At 44.3% G+C, this 19,025-nt stretch overlaps 1 protein-coding gene and 1 long non-coding RNA gene across 2 annotated transcripts in view; both read left to right on the top strand.

The window, feature by feature from the left end:
* fasn (fatty acid synthase) overlaps positions 1 to 14,434 on the top strand; it is a 38,568-nt gene extending 24,134 nt beyond the window's left edge. Inside the window, exons 24-42 of the mRNA XM_071925017.2 lie at positions 738 to 902; positions 1,407 to 1,522; positions 1,761 to 1,915; positions 2,068 to 2,271; positions 2,467 to 2,617; positions 3,194 to 3,372; positions 3,540 to 3,659; positions 4,198 to 4,320; positions 4,636 to 4,859; positions 6,604 to 6,805; positions 7,406 to 7,557; positions 8,211 to 8,302; positions 8,591 to 8,985; positions 9,956 to 10,147; positions 10,683 to 10,910; positions 11,100 to 11,311; positions 11,888 to 11,986; positions 12,486 to 12,737; positions 13,382 to 14,434. Coding sequence (XP_071781118.1) covers positions 738 to 902; positions 1,407 to 1,522; positions 1,761 to 1,915; positions 2,068 to 2,271; positions 2,467 to 2,617; positions 3,194 to 3,372; positions 3,540 to 3,659; positions 4,198 to 4,320; positions 4,636 to 4,859; positions 6,604 to 6,805; positions 7,406 to 7,557; positions 8,211 to 8,302; positions 8,591 to 8,985; positions 9,956 to 10,147; positions 10,683 to 10,910; positions 11,100 to 11,311; positions 11,888 to 11,986; positions 12,486 to 12,737; positions 13,382 to 13,519 — 3,399 coding nt within the window. The 3' untranslated portion in view covers positions 13,520 to 14,434. The remainder of the gene's footprint in view (positions 1 to 737; positions 903 to 1,406; positions 1,523 to 1,760; positions 1,916 to 2,067; positions 2,272 to 2,466; positions 2,618 to 3,193; positions 3,373 to 3,539; positions 3,660 to 4,197; positions 4,321 to 4,635; positions 4,860 to 6,603; positions 6,806 to 7,405; positions 7,558 to 8,210; positions 8,303 to 8,590; positions 8,986 to 9,955; positions 10,148 to 10,682; positions 10,911 to 11,099; positions 11,312 to 11,887; positions 11,987 to 12,485; positions 12,738 to 13,381) is intronic.
* A 3-nt stretch (positions 14,435 to 14,437) lies between these two features.
* On the top strand, positions 14,438 to 16,209 carry LOC144542968 (uncharacterized). The gene is made up of 2 exons (XR_013507537.1): positions 14,438 to 15,045; positions 15,076 to 16,209. It is a non-coding gene; the product is annotated as an uncharacterized LOC144542968 (long non-coding RNA).
* Positions 16,210 to 19,025: the final 2,816 nt, after the last annotated feature.

Below are 19,025 nucleotides of genomic sequence, written 5' to 3'. Positions count from 1 at the left end.
TGGAAAATAGCCTTAGACTCATATATCAGTCTGACATATATGGGGTCGATATTGGCCTTTTATTAAACATCAGATATCGTCCAGTTAATGTCCTCCTCTGATGATGGATATGATGCAGCTTGATTGATTGATTAAATACTTATTGAAGAATTGAGAAATACTACACTGGTTGTCTATGGAAAGCTCTTAACCTGATGCATGAATTATTTCTTCTCCTCCTTCTGGGTTTCAGTGGAGAGTTTTAGTGTCCCATGATGGTCTAAAAGCTGTTTCAGAGGCTTTTCCACCCTGACGAGAATAAAGTTCCGGGAAAAATACTTTTTTGGAATATTTTCTTAGAATTTTTTGGCATCAAAATTTGTTAAATTTAAAGCTAATTCATATTGGCACCTTCAATCCAAACATATTGGTATCAGTATAAGCCTTCAAAAAACCCATTTCGGCCAAACCTTATTGGAAATTTCCTCTATCTCTCAAACAACAAGTAGTGAAATGTCAAGTCCCAGAAAGTGCATCTCCGATTTTAAAAACAACTCTCCAGATTGACGGAGGCATCGCTGTACCCTATCTGCATTTATTTTAACACCTCCAAAGCCGGGAGCTCAAAGCAATGTTTTCCCGTTTCCACCTGAGCGAGCCGATCGGTAGCTGGCAGGCCGGAGGCGACGGCAACAACACATTTAAGGTGCGAGTGGGAGGTGATGTTTTGCTGATATTATCGCCCCTCTCGTCTCCAGGCGGAGTGGGAGACGGTCTTCTCGGAGGCCTCGCTCAACCTGGTGGCCGTCAAGAAGTCCTTTTATGGCTCGGCGCTCTTCCTGTGTCGCCGGCGGTTACCCGGCAAGCAGCCCGTCTTCCTTCCCGTGGACGGCGCCAAGTACCAGTGGGTCGACAAACTCAAGGTGGGTCCAGCGTGCTTCTGTGTGTGTATTTGGCTTTTGAGTCTATTTGCTGTATCTATTAAACAATGGCTTTGCCCACATCATGTCAAAACCACAATGAGACAGGGCAGGTGCTCGGCAGCGTTCCTACTCAGAAATTCTAATATTCTGGCACAGCGGTCCATTAGAAATCCCAAATCCCCTCGGAAAAGCACTTGTAATCACCTATGTTAATGGCATCCGACAAGCCTTGCGTTGTGCAAAATCCTCCACTTGGCATAGTAACAGTTGTGAGCTTTTCCATTTTCTCTAATGACACGGGCCTCTCAGTCACGGGCCCTGCACTGCCTATATGTCCACCATTGCTATTAAAATGTCCAACGGTGTCTTGAAAGTCCTTATTTCAACAAGAAATGTGTTGAAGTATGGAAGCAAGACACCTTCAAGATGCCATTTCCCTGTGAATTGAATCCTTTAAGTGTGACTGTATTCATAACAGTGTTGTTCTGTTGGTCTCTCCTGTAGGCGATGCTGGCTGAGTCCTCAGACGCTCCTGTCTGGCTGACTGCCTCTCAGGCTCACTGCGGAGTCGTGGGAATGGTCAACTGTCTACGCCAGGAGCCCGGCGGTAACCGCATACGGTAGGGCACACACACACACACACACACACACACACAGTTTACGTTTGACCAATTCAATAATTACAATTTATTAGAATATCTCAGAGGTTCTCCCTAACACCCTCCACCTCAGTAAGGTTTGCATAAATTAAGTTCTAGTATGTAGGTATGTGCTCTCTATATGAGGCCGGTGGGCTGGATGTTGTACTGTATTCTCATCTTTATGTCCTTCTGCCGGTTTCTCCTCCCTTCTCACCAGCTGTGCATTTGTATCCAACCTCAACGAATCCTCAGTGGCACCAACCCTCCAGCCGGCCCATAATTCCATGGAGTCGGTGCTAGAGGGGGATCTGGTGATGAATGTGTTCAGAGACGGACACTGGGGCGTCTTCAGACACCAGCTCATCACTCAGGGTATGAAAACGTCCACATCCTTATTCAGACAAACCCTAAACCCTAACTTATGTTCATTCTTATTTCAGGTGCCTTTCAAAATGCTTTTTTACTAACATGTCCATGGCTAGCGCTCCCATTAAAGAGTTCATCTGTGTTTTTGCTTGCATCAGCTCTGAATGAGGAGCAGACGGAGCAGGCCTACGTCAACGTGTTGACTCGGGGCGACCTGTCCTCTCTGCGCTGGATCGCCTCGCCGCTCCGCCATTTTGTGGCCACCAGCCCCGACGTGCAGCTGTGCCGCGTCTACTACAGCTCTCTTAACTTCAGAGACATCATGCTGGCCACCGGCAAGCTGCCGCCGGACGCCATTCCAGGTACAGACGACGTAAAACGCTCACAAGGGTTTTGGCGCTAATCTTTGCCTAACAATGCTTCTTAATTTTAGAATTGGTGTACATCACTGCCTCATTGTGGCTTACTGTTTACATTGTAGGTCAGAGAGGTAAAATAGGACACCAATACCGCACAAATACACGACTAACCCCACCCGTTCTTCTCTGACCCTATAGGCGACCTGGCCCTGCAGCAGTGCATGCTGGGTATGGAGTTCTCGGGCCGTGACCCCAGCGGTCGGCGCGTGATGGGGCTGCTGCCGGCCAAGGGCCTGGCGACGTGCGTGGACGCTGACAAGCGCTTCCTCTGGGACGTTCCCTCCAGCTGGTCAGTGACAGCCGGAGCCTGAGGGGGTTTTCACTTAAATGAGGAGAGGCTGGAAAGCCAGGGTCTGCCTGTGGAAGTGCTGTGGATTTGTAACCAGATCCACGACTAGTTTACTCAGGGAGTTAGAGATTCATGGTCAGGGATTCCTGCGGGCGAAAAGATCAGCCGGTGGCTCTGCCTGGAAAGAAAAGACACCAGCTGGGGCCCAAAATATTAAAATCTATCCTATATCCAAAGTTATATTTGTTTGTTTGTGTTATGTTTGCTCATACAATTCAATGTGTGAACTGCTGAGCTGGTTGTTTCAAGCCAGCAGGGTCAAGTGTTGGGACCAATAGTGAATTATTAGTTGTGAATGCAGTTTAAGCCTAAGAGCTTTCTTTCCTGTACCATCCAAGCTAGGTTTCTGCATCGGTGCTCTCCCAAAATAGCATAAATGATAGTTACACATTATGTCCTGTATTGATTTCTGCCCCACGATACATATTGTCACATTTTTGTATCGCGATATATTGAATTTCGATATATCGTCCCATCCCTATTATTGATGGACTCCACACCTGTATCCCTGTGCAGGACTCTGGAGCAGGCAGCCTCTGTGCCGGTGGTCTACGCCACAGCTTACTACTCTCTGGTGGTCCGCGGCAGGCTCCGCCCCGGAGAGAGCGTCCTCATCCACTCGGGGTCGGGGGGCGTCGGCCAGGCTGCCATCGCCATCGCGCTCAGCAAGAAATGCAAAGTCTTCACTACAGTCGGTTAGTACTCGCACTCAGACGCACACTCTCTATCATATTCATGCAAATGACTGCCAACGAGATCCACTTTATGTATTTTTATGGAGTTAAGAGGTTTTCACAACGATGTCCTCCAAATGGCCAGGAAACAAGTCATATAATTGTCTCTTTTCACACATTGCTACCAGGCTCGGCAGAGAAGCGGGCCTACCTGCAGCAGAGATTCCCTCAGCTCACAGCCGAGTCCTTCGCCAACTCCAGAGACGCCTCCTTCGAACAGCACGTCCTGCTACACACACAGGGCAAAGGTTAGACACACACACACTCAGAGGCATTAATATTCTCCCACATCTCTCCAATCTGCTCTATAGCAGCGGGTCATATTCAAACACACTGCGTTTCACACAAATCCAACATATTCTTAACGGGATATTCACCATTTGAAAAAAACATTGCATCTAGTATTAATCTTATTTTCTTAAAACAAAATCTGCCAATTGGGATGAGATCATTTCACTTGTTTCTGATGCAAATCAAATAGTTTCATGGGATTTTCTTGATTCAAGCATCATTTGTGATACTAGTGGAGTGATCTGCCTTATTCTGCCTGGTTTCAACGTATTGACACTTGGAAATTTGTGAAATAATTGAAGCCGCATTGGTAACAAGTAGAATTATGTCTCCCGATGGGCAGAATCCATTGAATTTCATGTAGGAAAATGTTTCCAAAATAGATAGATTACATTTCTGAATGTCATATCCTTCCCACCTTACCACTTTGCACAAATACACAAAACTTTGGACTATCTTTCATATTATTGTGTGTGTGTGTGTGTGTGTGTGTAGGTGTGGACCTGGTGCTGAACTCCCTGGCTGAGGAGAAGCTGCAGGCCAGCCTTCGCTGCCTGGCCAGACACGGACGGTTCCTGGAGATCGGCAAATACGACCTATCCAACAACTCACCACTGGGTCAGTATGACGCTGCACTGCAATTTGTACTTGGAATTGGTGATGAAGGGGCTGTTTACTTGTGCAGAGCTCTTTGAGAAGGCCTGTTTGCGCCACAACTTGATGGAATCTTAGTGAATCTGGACCTGATTTAGTAACAAAACACATTCAACAAATTGCTGCTTCCAGGGAGTAATAAGAGTTATTATTTAGGAGTGATTGGACTGGTCCTTTCTTTAACACTTGTCAGCATATCTTCAGCATTGGATGGTTGTGTTGAGCTATTGTGATGTCCATGCCCCCCCCACCCCCCCCACCCCCTCTGTTTTCCCAAAGGCATGGCTCTGTTCCTGAAGAACGTGGCGTTCCACGGCATCCTGCTGGACGCCCTGTTCGAAGAGGGCAACCGCGAGTGGGAGGAAGTGTCCCAGCTGCTGAAGGAGGGCATCAAGGGAGGCGTGGTGCAGCCTCTGAAGACCACCGTGTTCGAGAGGGAGCAAGTGGAGGACGCCTTCAGATACATGGCTCAGGGCAAACACATCGGCAAGGTCCTGCTGCAGGTCAGTTCCAGCGTTTTGATATCATCGTGGTGGGGACTGTGGATTGTTGGTTTGTTCGATTTCATCGAAACTCAGGGAAATGATGCATTCCACCTCTGCCTTCCAGCATTTTCAAAATTACTAAGGGAGGTGCTGCAATTACAGGTCAAATTTAAAATTTTTGTAACACTTTAGATTAGGGAACACATATTAACTATTAATAAGTTGCTTATTAACATGCATATTAGTAGTGTATTGGTTCATTATGAGTCATTACAAGCCACTTATTAGCACCTTATTCTGCACTATTTTATTCTACAAGTAAACCCCATTAAGTATGGGTTCTCCCTCAGTGGCCTCCTAATTAGTGCTTGCAGGCAGTGAGGAAGTTATTGCACATGAATTGGGCTCTTAGTCTGCTTTGCTCAGTATGGGGTTATAAGGGACTAGTATCACATATTATTGAGGGAAATTATGAAACTATTGAAGGAAAACCCATAGTTAATAGTTAATATGTGTTCCCTAAGTGTCACACAATTTTAATAACCAGTTATATCTTCCACACTGCAAGTTTGAGTGACATTTAATTTGGTGCACATCCAGCTATCCTTACTCTACAAATTTGACTCCAGGACAATCGGTGTATGCCATAGTGGATTTTCCACCATTTTTGAGTTTCTTGAAAAAAATGTTTCCCTCTAAGGCTTTTTCATTGTTATTTTGCACTGATTTATTAGAAGACAACTGTAAACCCCACAATAAGCTTTGCTGGATTTCCTTGATCTTCCCTGCACACTTCTATACCATCGATGATGCTTTTATATTTTCTTGTAATCTGTGAATGATTAAAGCCGCACTAGGCAATTTTGCACTTGGGCACCCCCAAGTGGCAGTGGGAGATAAAGTGTTGTAAAGTTTGAAGGACTTCATTACCCAGAAATCATATAACATGACATCAGTCAACTGCATATTCTTCAGACGGCCTACGTTGCGATGTAGACCGATAAGATGGGTGTATTTTTACATAAAAATGTATTTTTAGTGCTGAAATTAGTTGATTAGTCCATCGACAGAAAATCAATCGATTCAAATTTTGATAATAGATTAATCATTTTAGTCATTTACCAAGTAAAGATACCAAACATTTGCTGGTTACAGCTTCACAAATGCTAAGATTTGCTGCTTTGCTCCGTTTCATATCATTATAAAATGAATACTTTGGCTTTTTTGGCTGCTAGTCAGACTAAGAAATTTGAAGAATCACTTTGGGCTCTGGAAACTCGGGCATGTGATGGGCATGTGTCATTATTTTTGACATTTTATAGACAAAATGATTCATGGAAAAAATAATCGATAGATTAATCGATAATGAAAATAATCGTTCCTTGCAGCCCTTGTATTTTTACATCAAAAGTCTTGTCTAAAATTAAAAAAAAAAAAAAAAACACATTTCAAAATGTCTAGTTCACTGAGTGACAGCTCCAGTTCAGGCTTCAGTTATTCCTGTCATATACAATAAACAATAGCAAGGTTACATTATTGTTACTGATTGGCCCAGTAGGGGATGACATGCTTACTGTCGCCTTGTTTGAGAGCCTCCAACCATAGATGTCATCTGACTGAATCTGTACACTTCTTACAATGCTGTTGGCTTACATTGATCTAATACAATGTGGCATTTCCCAGGGCTAAATGGATTCTTCCCCTCTTTCTCCCACCCACCCTCTCTCCCTCCCTCCCTCCCTCCACCCATTTCTCCATACAGGTCCGCGGCGAGGAGAAGGGCACAGCGACCCAGGCCGCGCCTCCCCTGTCTCTGCCGGCGATCTGCCGCACCTTCTGCCCCGCCTCCCACTCCTACATCATCACCGGTGGACTGGGAGGCTTCGGTCTGGAGCTCGCCCAGTGGCTGACGGAGAGAGGAGCGCGCAAACTGGTGCTCACTTCCAGATCAGGCATCAGGAACGGTAAGGGACCCTGACACAGCACAGGGCTTCTGGCTTCGCCGGTTCGTTACATGTAGACAATTGTTTTTCCACAGTGTTACATTAACATTCAGTTGAAACTAGTTTTCTCAATTTATTGTTATACGCCAGTACAATGAAACACCATTAAGTGCGTGGTAATCCTATGCTAATCTCTGCGTTTTCTTTGCTTTGCTCTAAAATCGCCTTGAGTGACGCAGATGTTCCAGAAATCTTACATTTTAATCAGTAATAATTCAATGTTTCCATAAAGCAGTATATTTCTTTAACAGTAAACACAGTGGCTGCAACATGACACATAAGTAGCGGTATGAGTGATGATTTTCAGTTTGCGTATTAATATTTAAACTAACTGTTGTGCGGTCGCAGGTGTGTATTCATATACAGTATTATAATATTATACAAATATTTAAATGAACTGTCATGCGGTCACAGGTGTGTTTTCATACAGCGCTATAATCTAATAATATTGAAATTAACTGTTATGCAGTCACAGGTGTGTGTTTATCAGGTATTTTATAATGCCTTAGAAGAGGACTTTCTCCAGCTCATATTGACTGTTTCTCTCCTCCTTGATGGCAGGTTACCAGGCAAAGCGGGTGCGTGAGTGGCAGAGCGAGGGCGTGGAGGTGCTGGTGTCCACCAGTGACGTCAGCACAGTGGAGGGAACAGAGCGACTCATCGCTGAGGCCCGCGGGCTGGGCCCGGTGGGCGGAGTCTTCCACCTCGCCATGGTAACACACCTTGCCGTCTTGTCCTCCCATCAAACCTCTTCAGCTCTGTCTTATTATACAAACAGATAGTAGAGTTAGATCAGTACAATACCGATATTGGGCTTTTATGAAAGATCAGATATGAGAAACACAGAATCTTTGTCATTTTTGGGGAATCTTTTGGCATGGTCAAATTTTAAGATACTGAATATGGGCACAAAATAGCAGTAATCGGCAGTTTTAATCCAAAAATATTGGTTTAACCCTTAAGGATAGTTTCAGCCAAGCAATCTGATTGGTCAAAGCAGCTGTGTAGTGTAGCTGAGCTTTATTGATTGAATACATTTAATGCTTGCACTAACCAGGGAGCTAGTTGGTGATATTTTGTGTTGTTTTTTTATTTCGATGTATGTACACAACATTGAAGAAAACATTTTAGAAAGTACACATTGGTAACCATTATATAAAAGCCATGATACCGTTGAGGACATTCTTTACTGTCATATTGATGGCTCCACCTCGTACCTGTTGCATCACTGTCATACTCATACTCAAAGGAAAGAAGGCCCTCTTGGCTATTATTGTTCTCTCAAACAACTTCTCCACTTAAAATCACGCTTCCACCGCTGTGCCTGCCCTTCCCTCTAAACCTCGTCTGCCTGTTCTTCTGTCAGGTGTTGAAGGATGGCATGTTGGAGAACCTGACTCCTCAGCTCTTCCTTGACGTCAACAAACCCAAATATGATGGCACCATAAACCTGGACAAGTAAGACACATACACACACACACAAACAAACACACACAGGTTTGTGTTTAGTCTGCTGAAAGTGTAGTGTGTCTGACTACATTGTGATATAAAGATGAGTTAATATCTAGTTTGTCTATGCTGTAGTGCAGTCCTGCCAGCCTGTCTAGACAATCAGTCTTGTTGTCCTCATCTGTCTTCATTAAAAGCCAATAATCTCCCTGTTTGATTTGACTCTAAACAAATTATGGATTGGTGTTGGCTTGTATTCTGGCTCCTAATTCACTCTCTTGTCCATCCTGTCCTCAGAGTGAGCAGGAAGATGTGTCCGGACCTCAGCTACTTTGTGGCCTTCTCCTCGGTCAGCTGCGGCCGTGGCAACGCCGGCCAGAGCAACTACGGCTACGCCAACTCCGCCATGGAGCGCGTGTGCGAGAAGCGCCGCCACGACGGCCTGCCCGGACTGGCCGTGCAGTGGGGCGCCATCGGCGACGTGGGCGTGGTGCTGGAGACCATGGGCGGGAACGACGCCGTGATCGGCGGCACCCTGCCGCAGCGCGTCGCCTCCTGCCTGGAGGTGCTGGACCGCTTCCTGTGCCAGCGACGGCCGGTGATGTCCAGCTTCGTGCTGGCAGAGAGGGCCGTGGTGAAGAGCGAGGGGGGGGGCCAGAGGGACTTGGTGGAGGCTGTAGCTCACATTCTGGGTAAGACCCCGGCTAAGCTAAACCACTCCCTACCAAGAAAGATACTCTAAAACATAAACCTTGTGGAGGATGTGCCCTAATATCAAAGAAGGGAAAAGGTAGTAGTAGTCCTGCCCTCTCCTGTTAAAGAACTACACAGACTTTTGGGGACTTTGGCCCACTGGTCTCCTTACCCAATATCTGATGAGAGGATTGACACCAACATGATCACTTAAGTACAATTTTGAGGTTCTGGCACTTTACTTGAGTATTTCCATTCTGTGAGACTTTCTACTTTTCCTCCACTACATTTCAGAGGGAAATCTTGTACTTTTTCCTCCACTACACTTATCTGCCGGCTGGAGTTACTAGTTACTTTGCAGAATAAGGTTTTAGATGCAAAACATACAATAAGCTCATAAAATATGTTGCATTGTTAGAGTTTAAACTCCAACAGTAAATAAGCAGTCAGACCGACAACATTAAAATACTTCTTACAGGTTAATGCTTCAATAATTTAACACTCTGAAAGAATGACGACTTTTACTTTTGATACTGCAGTACATTTTACTGCTGATACTTCTATACTTCTACTTTTTTTTTTTTTTACTTTTAATGAAGTATTTTTCCATTCAGATTTGAGTACTTTTCCCAACACTGTTTAGCATACAGTATGTTTCATTGTGATTGGTCGGCTCAAAAAAAACAGTGGATGTCATGTGTGCTGCTTTAAAAAGTCAAACTGATTTCAACTCTACAAAGCGTTCTAGCCGCTCGACATTAACTTTAATGTAAAAAAAGGGCAATGGCTTTTTGAAAAAAGCAGAATCGTGTGAGCACGACCTAAGTCAGGCTTATAGTTTATTCATCGTACATCACTGTTTGGCATCGCGAATGTCTAGACAGTCACATTCGTCTAGTTCTTTATTTATTTCTTGAGCTAATATTAAATCGGCGCTCATTAATGTTTCACCGTGCCCTTCACCCCCAGGGGTGCGCGATGTGAGCAGCCTCAACGCCGACGCCTCATTGGCCGACCTGGGCCTGGACTCCCTGATGGGCGTGGAGGTGCGCCAGACTCTGGAGCGCGACTACGACATCGTCATGGCCATGAGGGAGATCCGGCAGCTCACCATCAACAAGCTGCGAGAGCTGTCCAGCAGCAAGCCAGGAGGGTCAGAAGGTATGAGGGAATATATCCAGTCATACTAGAAGCAGGGAATTAGAGGTCTTCATTTTTTCACCATGTTATGCAGGTTTATTATCAGGTTTCATTTTGATGTAACTATAAAAGTAGATAGAGGTATTGACAGATTCTTTACATTCAGTGATATTTAGTCGAGGCAGAGTTGGAAGGTAAAGCAAACAAAATGAGACAAATGCCATGAATAGTGTAGTTTCATATGTGAATGAATGAATGATTTTCTCATATTGTATTACATTACTGCACTTCCAGTTGGTCACATTATGCATGTCCACTCTTGGATTAATACAGAACTGGGTTGATACAGTTTGACAGATATTATGTCACTTAACATTTAATTTTCTGATGTCCCTTTTCTGCCCAATCATAGTTTCAGAACTCTTATTAGTTACATTAAATTGGAAATAGTCTGGTTTTGTCAGCTTTTTGTTTCTTAATTGGTCTTAAATCCAGTTCCAGGTAGCATTAAAAAATCTTAAATTTATATGTTCGTCTCTCCCCTCCAACTCCCCAGAGTCCCGTCAGTCTCCGGCCAAGAAGGGCGGCGTCCGCTCCCTGCTGGAGTCCGACCTGAACCTCCTGCTGGTCAACCCCGACGGCCCCACGGTGATGCCGCTCAACGCCGTGCAGAGCCAGGAGCGGCCGCTGTTCCTGGTCCACCCCATAGAGGGCTCCATCGCCGCCTTCAAGACCCTCACCTCCAAGCTGAGCGTGCCCTGCTACGGCCTGCAGTGCACTAAAGGTACGCTGCACGCACAAAACACACACATTCGTGGAAACATAAAATTGCAATATATGGTTATCTACCCACTGTTAGTTGCCTCATGTTGCTTTCGAAAACTCATTTAAAAGCGGTGATTGGTTCCGCTTGAAAGACCGAATTCTGCAAACCAAAGCCAAAGCAATCTCTTGTCTCTCCCCTCTCGTCCAGCTGCACCCCTGGACAGCATCCAGGCCCTAGCAGCCTACTACGTGGATTGCATCAGGCAGGTTCAGCCGGACGGGCCTTACCGGATCGCCGGCTACTCCTTCGGGGCCTGCGTGGCGTTCGAGATGTGCTCCCAGCTGCAGACCCACGATCGGGCCGTGGAGTACCTCTTCCTGTTTGATGGATCGCACTCCTACGTGGCGGCGTACACGCAGGTGAGTGGAGAGCGCTCATGCACATACACACACACACACACACACTGTTGTCAAGATATTCATATAATAATATGATTCAATTTTGATATTATGGGCAGGATTCCCACTGGTCATGGAGTTTTGAGAGGGAAAGTCAGAGCGGGCTTTTCAGACTGAAAAACAACATTAACAAACCAGGAGGGAAGATCATTTTCAGGCCAATGAAAGCGCTTAAATATGACTTAAATATGACTTAAGTATGGAAAGTCATGGGAAAAGTCCTGGAATTTTACATCCAAGCCACAGTGGGAACCTTGCATGGATCACATATGTGATGTGATACGTCACATTGAGCAATATTGATATTATACACATTCTATAAGACTATACAGTGTATCTTTTTAATGTGATAGATGGTATTGATGTGGTTTAGGGGACAAATTGAGGCAAAAACTGAATTTAATACTTCCATTCCTCTTTCTTTATTAGACAACTTAAATGTAAACAACGCAGACTTATACTCAAATAACTTGGAATAACACATACTTTCCAAATCCATATAACCTTGGAGTCACTAACTGAGTTTTTGGTGTCCAGAGCTACAGGGCCAAGCTGACACCAGGCAAAGAGTCTGAGGCCGAGACTGAAGCTCTGTGTGCCTTCATCCAGCAGTTCACTGGCATCGAGTACAACAAGGTAAACACACACACACACACACACACACTTTTATATTTTTCATTCATTTTCATGCTGCATGTAATTTCATGTTATTTTAGATAATTTTATATATGTTTTTCATTCATTTTTCTTTGTCTCAGTATGCTCTACTGCTGTTATTTTGCACAACCTGCATTCGTGCTGTAACTCATATATTGTCATATTTTCCATTCATATATTTTTACTTAACACATTCTACTGTTAACATAACCCAATCGATAAAAATCGATTGGGTTATGCTTGATACCACTCCATTTGTTTTATTCTTATTTACAGTGCGTGAAAAAGTTTGTACAGTACACCTTGTTGGGCTACACCATTTTGTAGCCCAACAAATTGTGCAAAAACTGGTGGTGTACAAACTTTTTCACGGCACTGTATGTCCTATTTTGGATGCTGTATCCTATTACTATTGGCTGCTGCTGAAAGGTGAATCTGAATCTAATCCGGTCTCACCTACTCCGCTCTGGTCCTCCAGCTGCTGGAGACCCTGCTGCCGCTGTCGGACCTGGAGGCGCGCGTCAACGTGGCGGTGGACCTGATCACCTCCAGCCACAAGAACGTCAGCCGAGACTCGCTGCGCTTCGCCGCCGCCACCTTCTACTACAAGCTGAAGGCCGCCGACGGCTACGTGCCGGCCACGAAATACCACGGCAACGTGACGCTGCTGCGCGCCAAGACCAGCAGCGACTACGGAGACAACCTGGGAGCCGACTACAAGCTGAGCGAGGTCAGATATACATATACAGTACAGTGATTCTCAACCTTTTTCATATCAAGGACCCTGAATTTAGTCCACATTAGAGCCACGGACCCTCATTTGATGAGATTTTGTCTTTCAGACCCAGATCTGAGAATATTTTTATTGTTAGATATGACTTTGTCCAGAGATCCATAACTATCTGTATTGTAGGTAGAGAGATAACAGAGAAACTATAATCAAAACAGTCATTCTTCTACATTCTGTAGTTGTGTTAACTTCTTGTAAATGAAGTTTAACACTTCATCAATTTGCTGGGGATCCCCGGTGGTCCCCGGACCCCACGTTGAGAACCACTGATGTAGTATACACACACACTCACACAAGGGGGATGGGCAGGCAAGTCGTATCAAACTGATGGGAAGGGAAGAGGGAAAAAGGGTTAGCTCAGGTTAATGCTTTTTTGAAAATAGAATACATTTTTGTTTATCTTGCGGATTCATATTTTACCACGACACCACTGTTCTCAAGTCTGAAATTGAGTTGAGTTTTTTATAGTCTCTTAATGAAACCTCCAGTCAGCCTGCATAGGCTTGATATGCAGTACCCAACCTGACAGACACACACACGCTGCATAAATCCTATCTGACCAGTCTGTGTCTTGTTTTTTCCAGGTGTGTGACGGCAAGCTGTCGATCCATGTCATCGAGGGCGACCACCGCACCTTCCTGGAGGGCGCGGGGGTGGAGTCCATCAGCAGCATCATCCACAGCTCACTGGCCGAGCCGCGCGTCACCGCAAGGGAAGGCTAGACCCCCACCCCCACCCTTCCAACTCCACCGCACACCCAGAATTCAGCTCACCCTTGAATCGGTTCAGGACGTTCAGATAGAAATCGGTTGTGTAGAATAACGTTTACACAACATATTTCTATCTGTTTAGCTTCTGCCCCTATATCTCCAAATGCACCTTATCCCGCCTCGCCGCACCTTCCTGAATCCCATTGATCTATTCCTGCAAAGGACACTCGCCCCGACCTATCAGAGCTCTTACCTGGTATCTTCGCATTGGAAAAAACAAAACAAAACAATGTGCTGTAAGCTTGTGCTCTACCAGTACGATGTTCTGACCTATCTCTCATTATGTTACCAACTGTTTTTTTTTTTTATTCTGTGTCTCTATTATGTTTTGAACTGTAGTATAATGTCATAGGCGTTGTTTCACCTATACTTGTAACCTCAAAACAACTGGAAAATAACTGTCAGCAGATTAGTGCCTAGCTCCCCGCCCTGTAGCTGTTGTCACATTTATGCTGCTCAACCCCCCCGCCTGTCTGCTTAAGGGTATTTCATACCTGTAGAGATGAATTACATGCGTGTGGGAGGACCCATGTAATGCTTTTACACGCCTGTACATGTGCATCTCAACCCCCATAGCGAGACTCTGATGACGCAGACGAACGGCCTCTGTCTCACCTGTATATAGCTGCTCTGCCTGTCCACTCACCTGTTTAACCGCTGTGGTAAAACGCTCTCGAACACCAGTATTTACGGTTAATATCACTATCTGCAAATAATTGTCGGCGATTATGTCTCCTTTATTCGTCTGTTTTTGCATCGACCAATTTGTTTACCAAGATGTGATCCCATAATGTTTTGGGTTTTTTTTCGTGTTTACTTTGTTTTGTTGCCTTGCAGCAATGCAGCAACGGTCTTTGTGTTGTTATCCTTGTCTACTGAGGTAGACTCACACAGCAAATTAAGGAAAGCCTCTGAAAACTGTTATTATAATGGAGAGATGCAACTGCAAATGGCAGAAAAATGTTTTCACAATATGCTGTAGTATTATTATTATTAAGCTATAATGCACCAGGAGTAATATCTTATATTACTCCTGGTACATTACTCCTAGTAAGTAATATTTTGTTCTTCCACAAATTGAAGTTAACTTCTGGAAGCAGTGTTATTGTCTGGCTAGTATTGTTTTACTGTGTGAGCCTTCTTATATGACCGGCTGGAGGTATATAGGTCATACTGTTGATCTACAGAGCGGATCGTCACAGCATCTCATGAAATGAAAAGAAAATTTGCAATTGCTTTTTGCTTAAAAATGCTATTGTATGTATTCACAAGGGATGTTACTATTTTAACAAATTAACAGTCTTCTTTTTTTATCTGTCAAAGTGAAAATGTTTCCCAACATTCCTGAAATACTGTTATGCTACGAGACTAATGAATATAGTTATGAATGTTTTGAATATGACCGCCGTCAATGTGCAGCACTTCAGAAAGCCTCGACTGTAACGCTGCGTTCACACTGCCATCAACTCGGTTGATGTGTCTGATTGCATCTGTGTAGCGGTCTGCAGTTACAAGATTCTGAACAGGAAAATCATGTGTTTTTGCTGCTCTGATATTGACTTTTTTTACTGTTACATCGTTTTGATGAGTTAACATATCTAGCTAGCAAGCGCTAATTAGACAGCATTATAGGTGCATTAAGTAATTTCTGACTTTATCGACCTCTATTGTCTCTGTCACAACTTACTGTAGCTGTCATAAATAATCAAGTCACATTTTCGCATTAGAAGAGTCAGCTAGCTAATTTGAGTTTTTGTTTGAAGTGGATGTTTGTTCATATATTTGTTCTAAAACCAGAAAGTGGGCCAGAAAGTGAGTCTTGAAAGCCATAAATCTCAACATCTGACCAAGTAATCACTGAGTCACTGGTGTTGATCAACAACCTTATCAACCACCACAGATATATTATGGTCAGTTGTGCTATGGGGCAGTAAAAATATCTTACTTAATGCACCTTTAATAAAAAATAAACAGAAAAACTCTTAGCATCGACCCCAACGATGGATGCAACTGTTCTACTCACATCATTTTTAAGACGTTTATTCCTGTAGTCTTTGTAGGAAAGTCTGTAGGAAATGAATGGATTTATGGGGACTTGTTAATCGTGTTGCTGGCAGTGTGAACGCATGGTGAACGGCGGTATTTTGAGTGGAACCTATAGTAAAGGTACAGTGGATAGAGTCACACTGATGTTGTTCCTGCTAGGTCCGGTACATAAATATCTCCCTGAAAGTTGTAGCTTGTCCCAACCACCGTTTTTAGGTTGTGAATAAATACTTGAGGAGTAGGGAGATGTTAACCCTCCATTCCTGATCCTGGGTCAGATTACATGGTTAAAATGCATAGTTCCCATATGCAACTCAGTCCACATCGTCCGACCCGGGATCCGCGGTGAGAGGCGGCGTCTTCCCGCAGCCGTTTTTTGACTCCCATGACCTTTCCTGTCCAACCCCCAGAACGCAACAGCTGACCGACCTGACCTCTGAGACCGCTCGTCCGGTCTATGACGGGTCAGGTGACCGTAGTCGACGATTGGTTGCAGCGATAAGGAGGAGGAAGCGACGGCATACGCTCCTCGCTCAAGTTGTAATATTTCCAGTATTTATTGTTACTAGTCCAAAATAAAGGCCTGTCACTAACGATTTCATGACTTTTGTGTGTTTTTCATTAAATGTGAAAGATGGTGGATGGATGCTGTATGAATGTGTTGTGATTTCTGCGTCCTATATTGATGGCCTCGATTTGCATATTTGTGCTGACATAAATGTTTAAAGACTAGACTAGAGCAGAACTGGGGAGGCTCCCGCTGCGAGATAATTTTTCAGGTAGGCTATTTGGCCGGCGCAGTTCAAAGGTGTCTGCTTCCCCCTTTGATGTTCCGTTTGGCCTGTCAGAGATAAGAAACGCTGATGAAATGAGCTTATCGTTTCAGTAGGGGGCAGTGCAGAGACGTGCTGATCAGGGTTGTTGTTTGCCGGTCGCGGCGACCCCACCTGTTAACACCCCGGCCCCGGAGAGACGCTTTGATGTTCAAAGACGACCCATTAAAACACGGGGGAGCTGTGAAAAACCCAATAGCATCTCCTGACCTCCATCTGTACAGAGGCTTCTCATTCACAGAGCGTAAAAAAATAAATTCCATCCCAAAAAAAATCAATTTAGCTCCTATCCATCTTCTGTGACAGCATTTACACACAGGAGACGACATTTGATATTCAGCACGGTTTGTCCTGTTCTTGTTTTACAGATAAAGAAATGCACATTTTGGAGAAAAGGTTGAACAGAAACGCATAAACAACACTTTCACTCAGGGGCTTATGGACTCCTCTATCAACCCGCTGTCATATGGAGGTAAAACAAGGTCAAGTCCACATTAATACAAAGTAGGTACATTAGCATTTGCCCTGCCTGGAGTGATCCATTGGGCATTACGATGCTATCACTACTCACTATTAGAACGGATTGGCTGTATTAGGTAATCATGCTGGACGGCTGATTATAGGAGCGGCAAACATCGGACCTGATAACACAGCGCATTACTCTCTCTCTCTCTCCCCCCACACACACACGTATTTCTCTTTTTCCCTCTGCGCACCAGAAATATCTGTAATATGTCTCTCTCCCTCTATCATCCTCCTCTTCCCTCCCCCTCTCTCCCCCTCTCTCCGAAGTGCCAGATTTAGCTCGATACATCTCCGTTAGCCTATTAGAGAGTTTGAACTCGGGTCACCGCCAGGATCTCTGAGACAGAACAGGCCGCTCCCGCTCCTACATGTATACGTTGGGCTTTGCAGACATAACAAACTGCCTCAGCGATGTGTATGACCTCACTTGCTTATCCGATCCACTCCTGTCCGATCCCGCTGACATGTAAAGCGGAGGCGAGCTATTTTCTGTGACAGGAGTCTGGAGAGAAGCTGTCTGCTTTTGTTGCTGTGATCACCGCTGGTTTATTATAGTGATTGAAAGGAATCAGATACGACAGTGGGACATTATGTGAATGTGTGCTGTGTGTGTGTGTGTGTGCGTCAAGGCGAGCTACACTTAATAGGCACTTTGGGCCATAATCACAGAGGATGCTTTTTTGAATACCCTGTGCCTTTTTTTCAGTTATTTTCAATGTTTTGGTTGCGGCTCCCATTTTGGACGCAGTATATTTTGGGGTGCTTCCTGGGCTCCTGAACAAATATCCACTTTTAACATAAAACTGTGAAAATAGTAAAAAAAAACGGGTAGTATATAGAGGGAAACCTTGAATGAGACGATGAGGTGACACCCGTGGGTGCTCTGGTCTCTCTAGGAGGGCGTCATGAACCCACATCCTCTGTTTCAGAATGGACTCCTCATCCTCTTCTTCAACAGCAAGCAGAGACATCGCTAACTTTCTCTTGACCTTTTTATTTTCAACATTACCCCCTTTGTTACTTCAAGTTAGCTAGCTAATGCTAATGAAATAGCTTGGTGGCTCAGTCTTCTGCTGCTGTAGTCCGTCCACTTCAAGGTTGGACCAGTTGTGAGTTGCGACGCCCTTCTGCACACCACTGTTGTACTGTGCTTTATTTGCCTACTTGCGGCCTGTTAGCTTGAACAAGTCCTTCCATTCTCCTTGACCTCTTCATTTGTTGAGTGTGCTACTAGCATTATCTCTAAAGTGAGAAAATGAGAACTTGTAGCAGCTCTCAAGCTAAATGCTAAGTAATCTTAAATGATATGCAGCCAAGTCTGGCAGTTTTGTGTAGTAGACTGGTAAAGATTAGCCTACACAAAATAGCAAGGACTACTGTCCTAGTTTCCATAGGAAGTGAAGATGGTGGATGATGACATACTGTACAGCTAAAAATCACTGTGTAGTGAATGAATGTGGTTGCTCACCTGAAACAGTTCCGATAGTAAACCTGACTACATCAGCTACATATAATATATACCACTAACAACTTAAAAAGCTCAGTCTTCTTACTTGGGATAATACTAGTGGCCTACTATCACTCAACATAGTGTATGCTAAAGTGTTAGCATGGAGCACTGGAGCCAATGATCTACCAGGGACACATGGATGATTTTGGTGTCTGTTTTTTCATCAATTTAACAGGGAAGATGACCACCAGCACAAACTCACACAAAACTCAGTGTATTCCTTTAAGCCATTTTCATCTTCATGTTTGAAGTGGTTTTAAAGCTGAGTGTGTGTACTGCTTAACTCTATCCTCTGAGATATGTGTGTGTGTGTGTGTGTGTGTGTGTGTGTGTGTGTGTGTGTGCATAAAGCTATAGATGTGTAGATTCAATTCAATCTCAGGGCTGCAAATTCTCCAGCCGGTGTAAAAGTGAAGATCGGCTCATGAGGTGAATGGACTTATATTGAATATAGAGGAATACAGAAACCAGTCTATAGGAACCAGATGCACTAAATCCAGTAAACTGTGTGGGAGTAAAAAAAAAAAAAAAAAAGTAGGAGAGC

This window comes from Centroberyx gerrardi, chromosome 20 (genome assembly GCF_048128805.1).
Source record: "Centroberyx gerrardi isolate f3 chromosome 20, fCenGer3.hap1.cur.20231027, whole genome shotgun sequence".
NCBI classification, from domain to species: domain Eukaryota; kingdom Metazoa; phylum Chordata; class Actinopteri; order Beryciformes; family Berycidae; genus Centroberyx; species Centroberyx gerrardi.
This window is presented reverse-complemented; position numbering and strand designations above follow the sequence as displayed.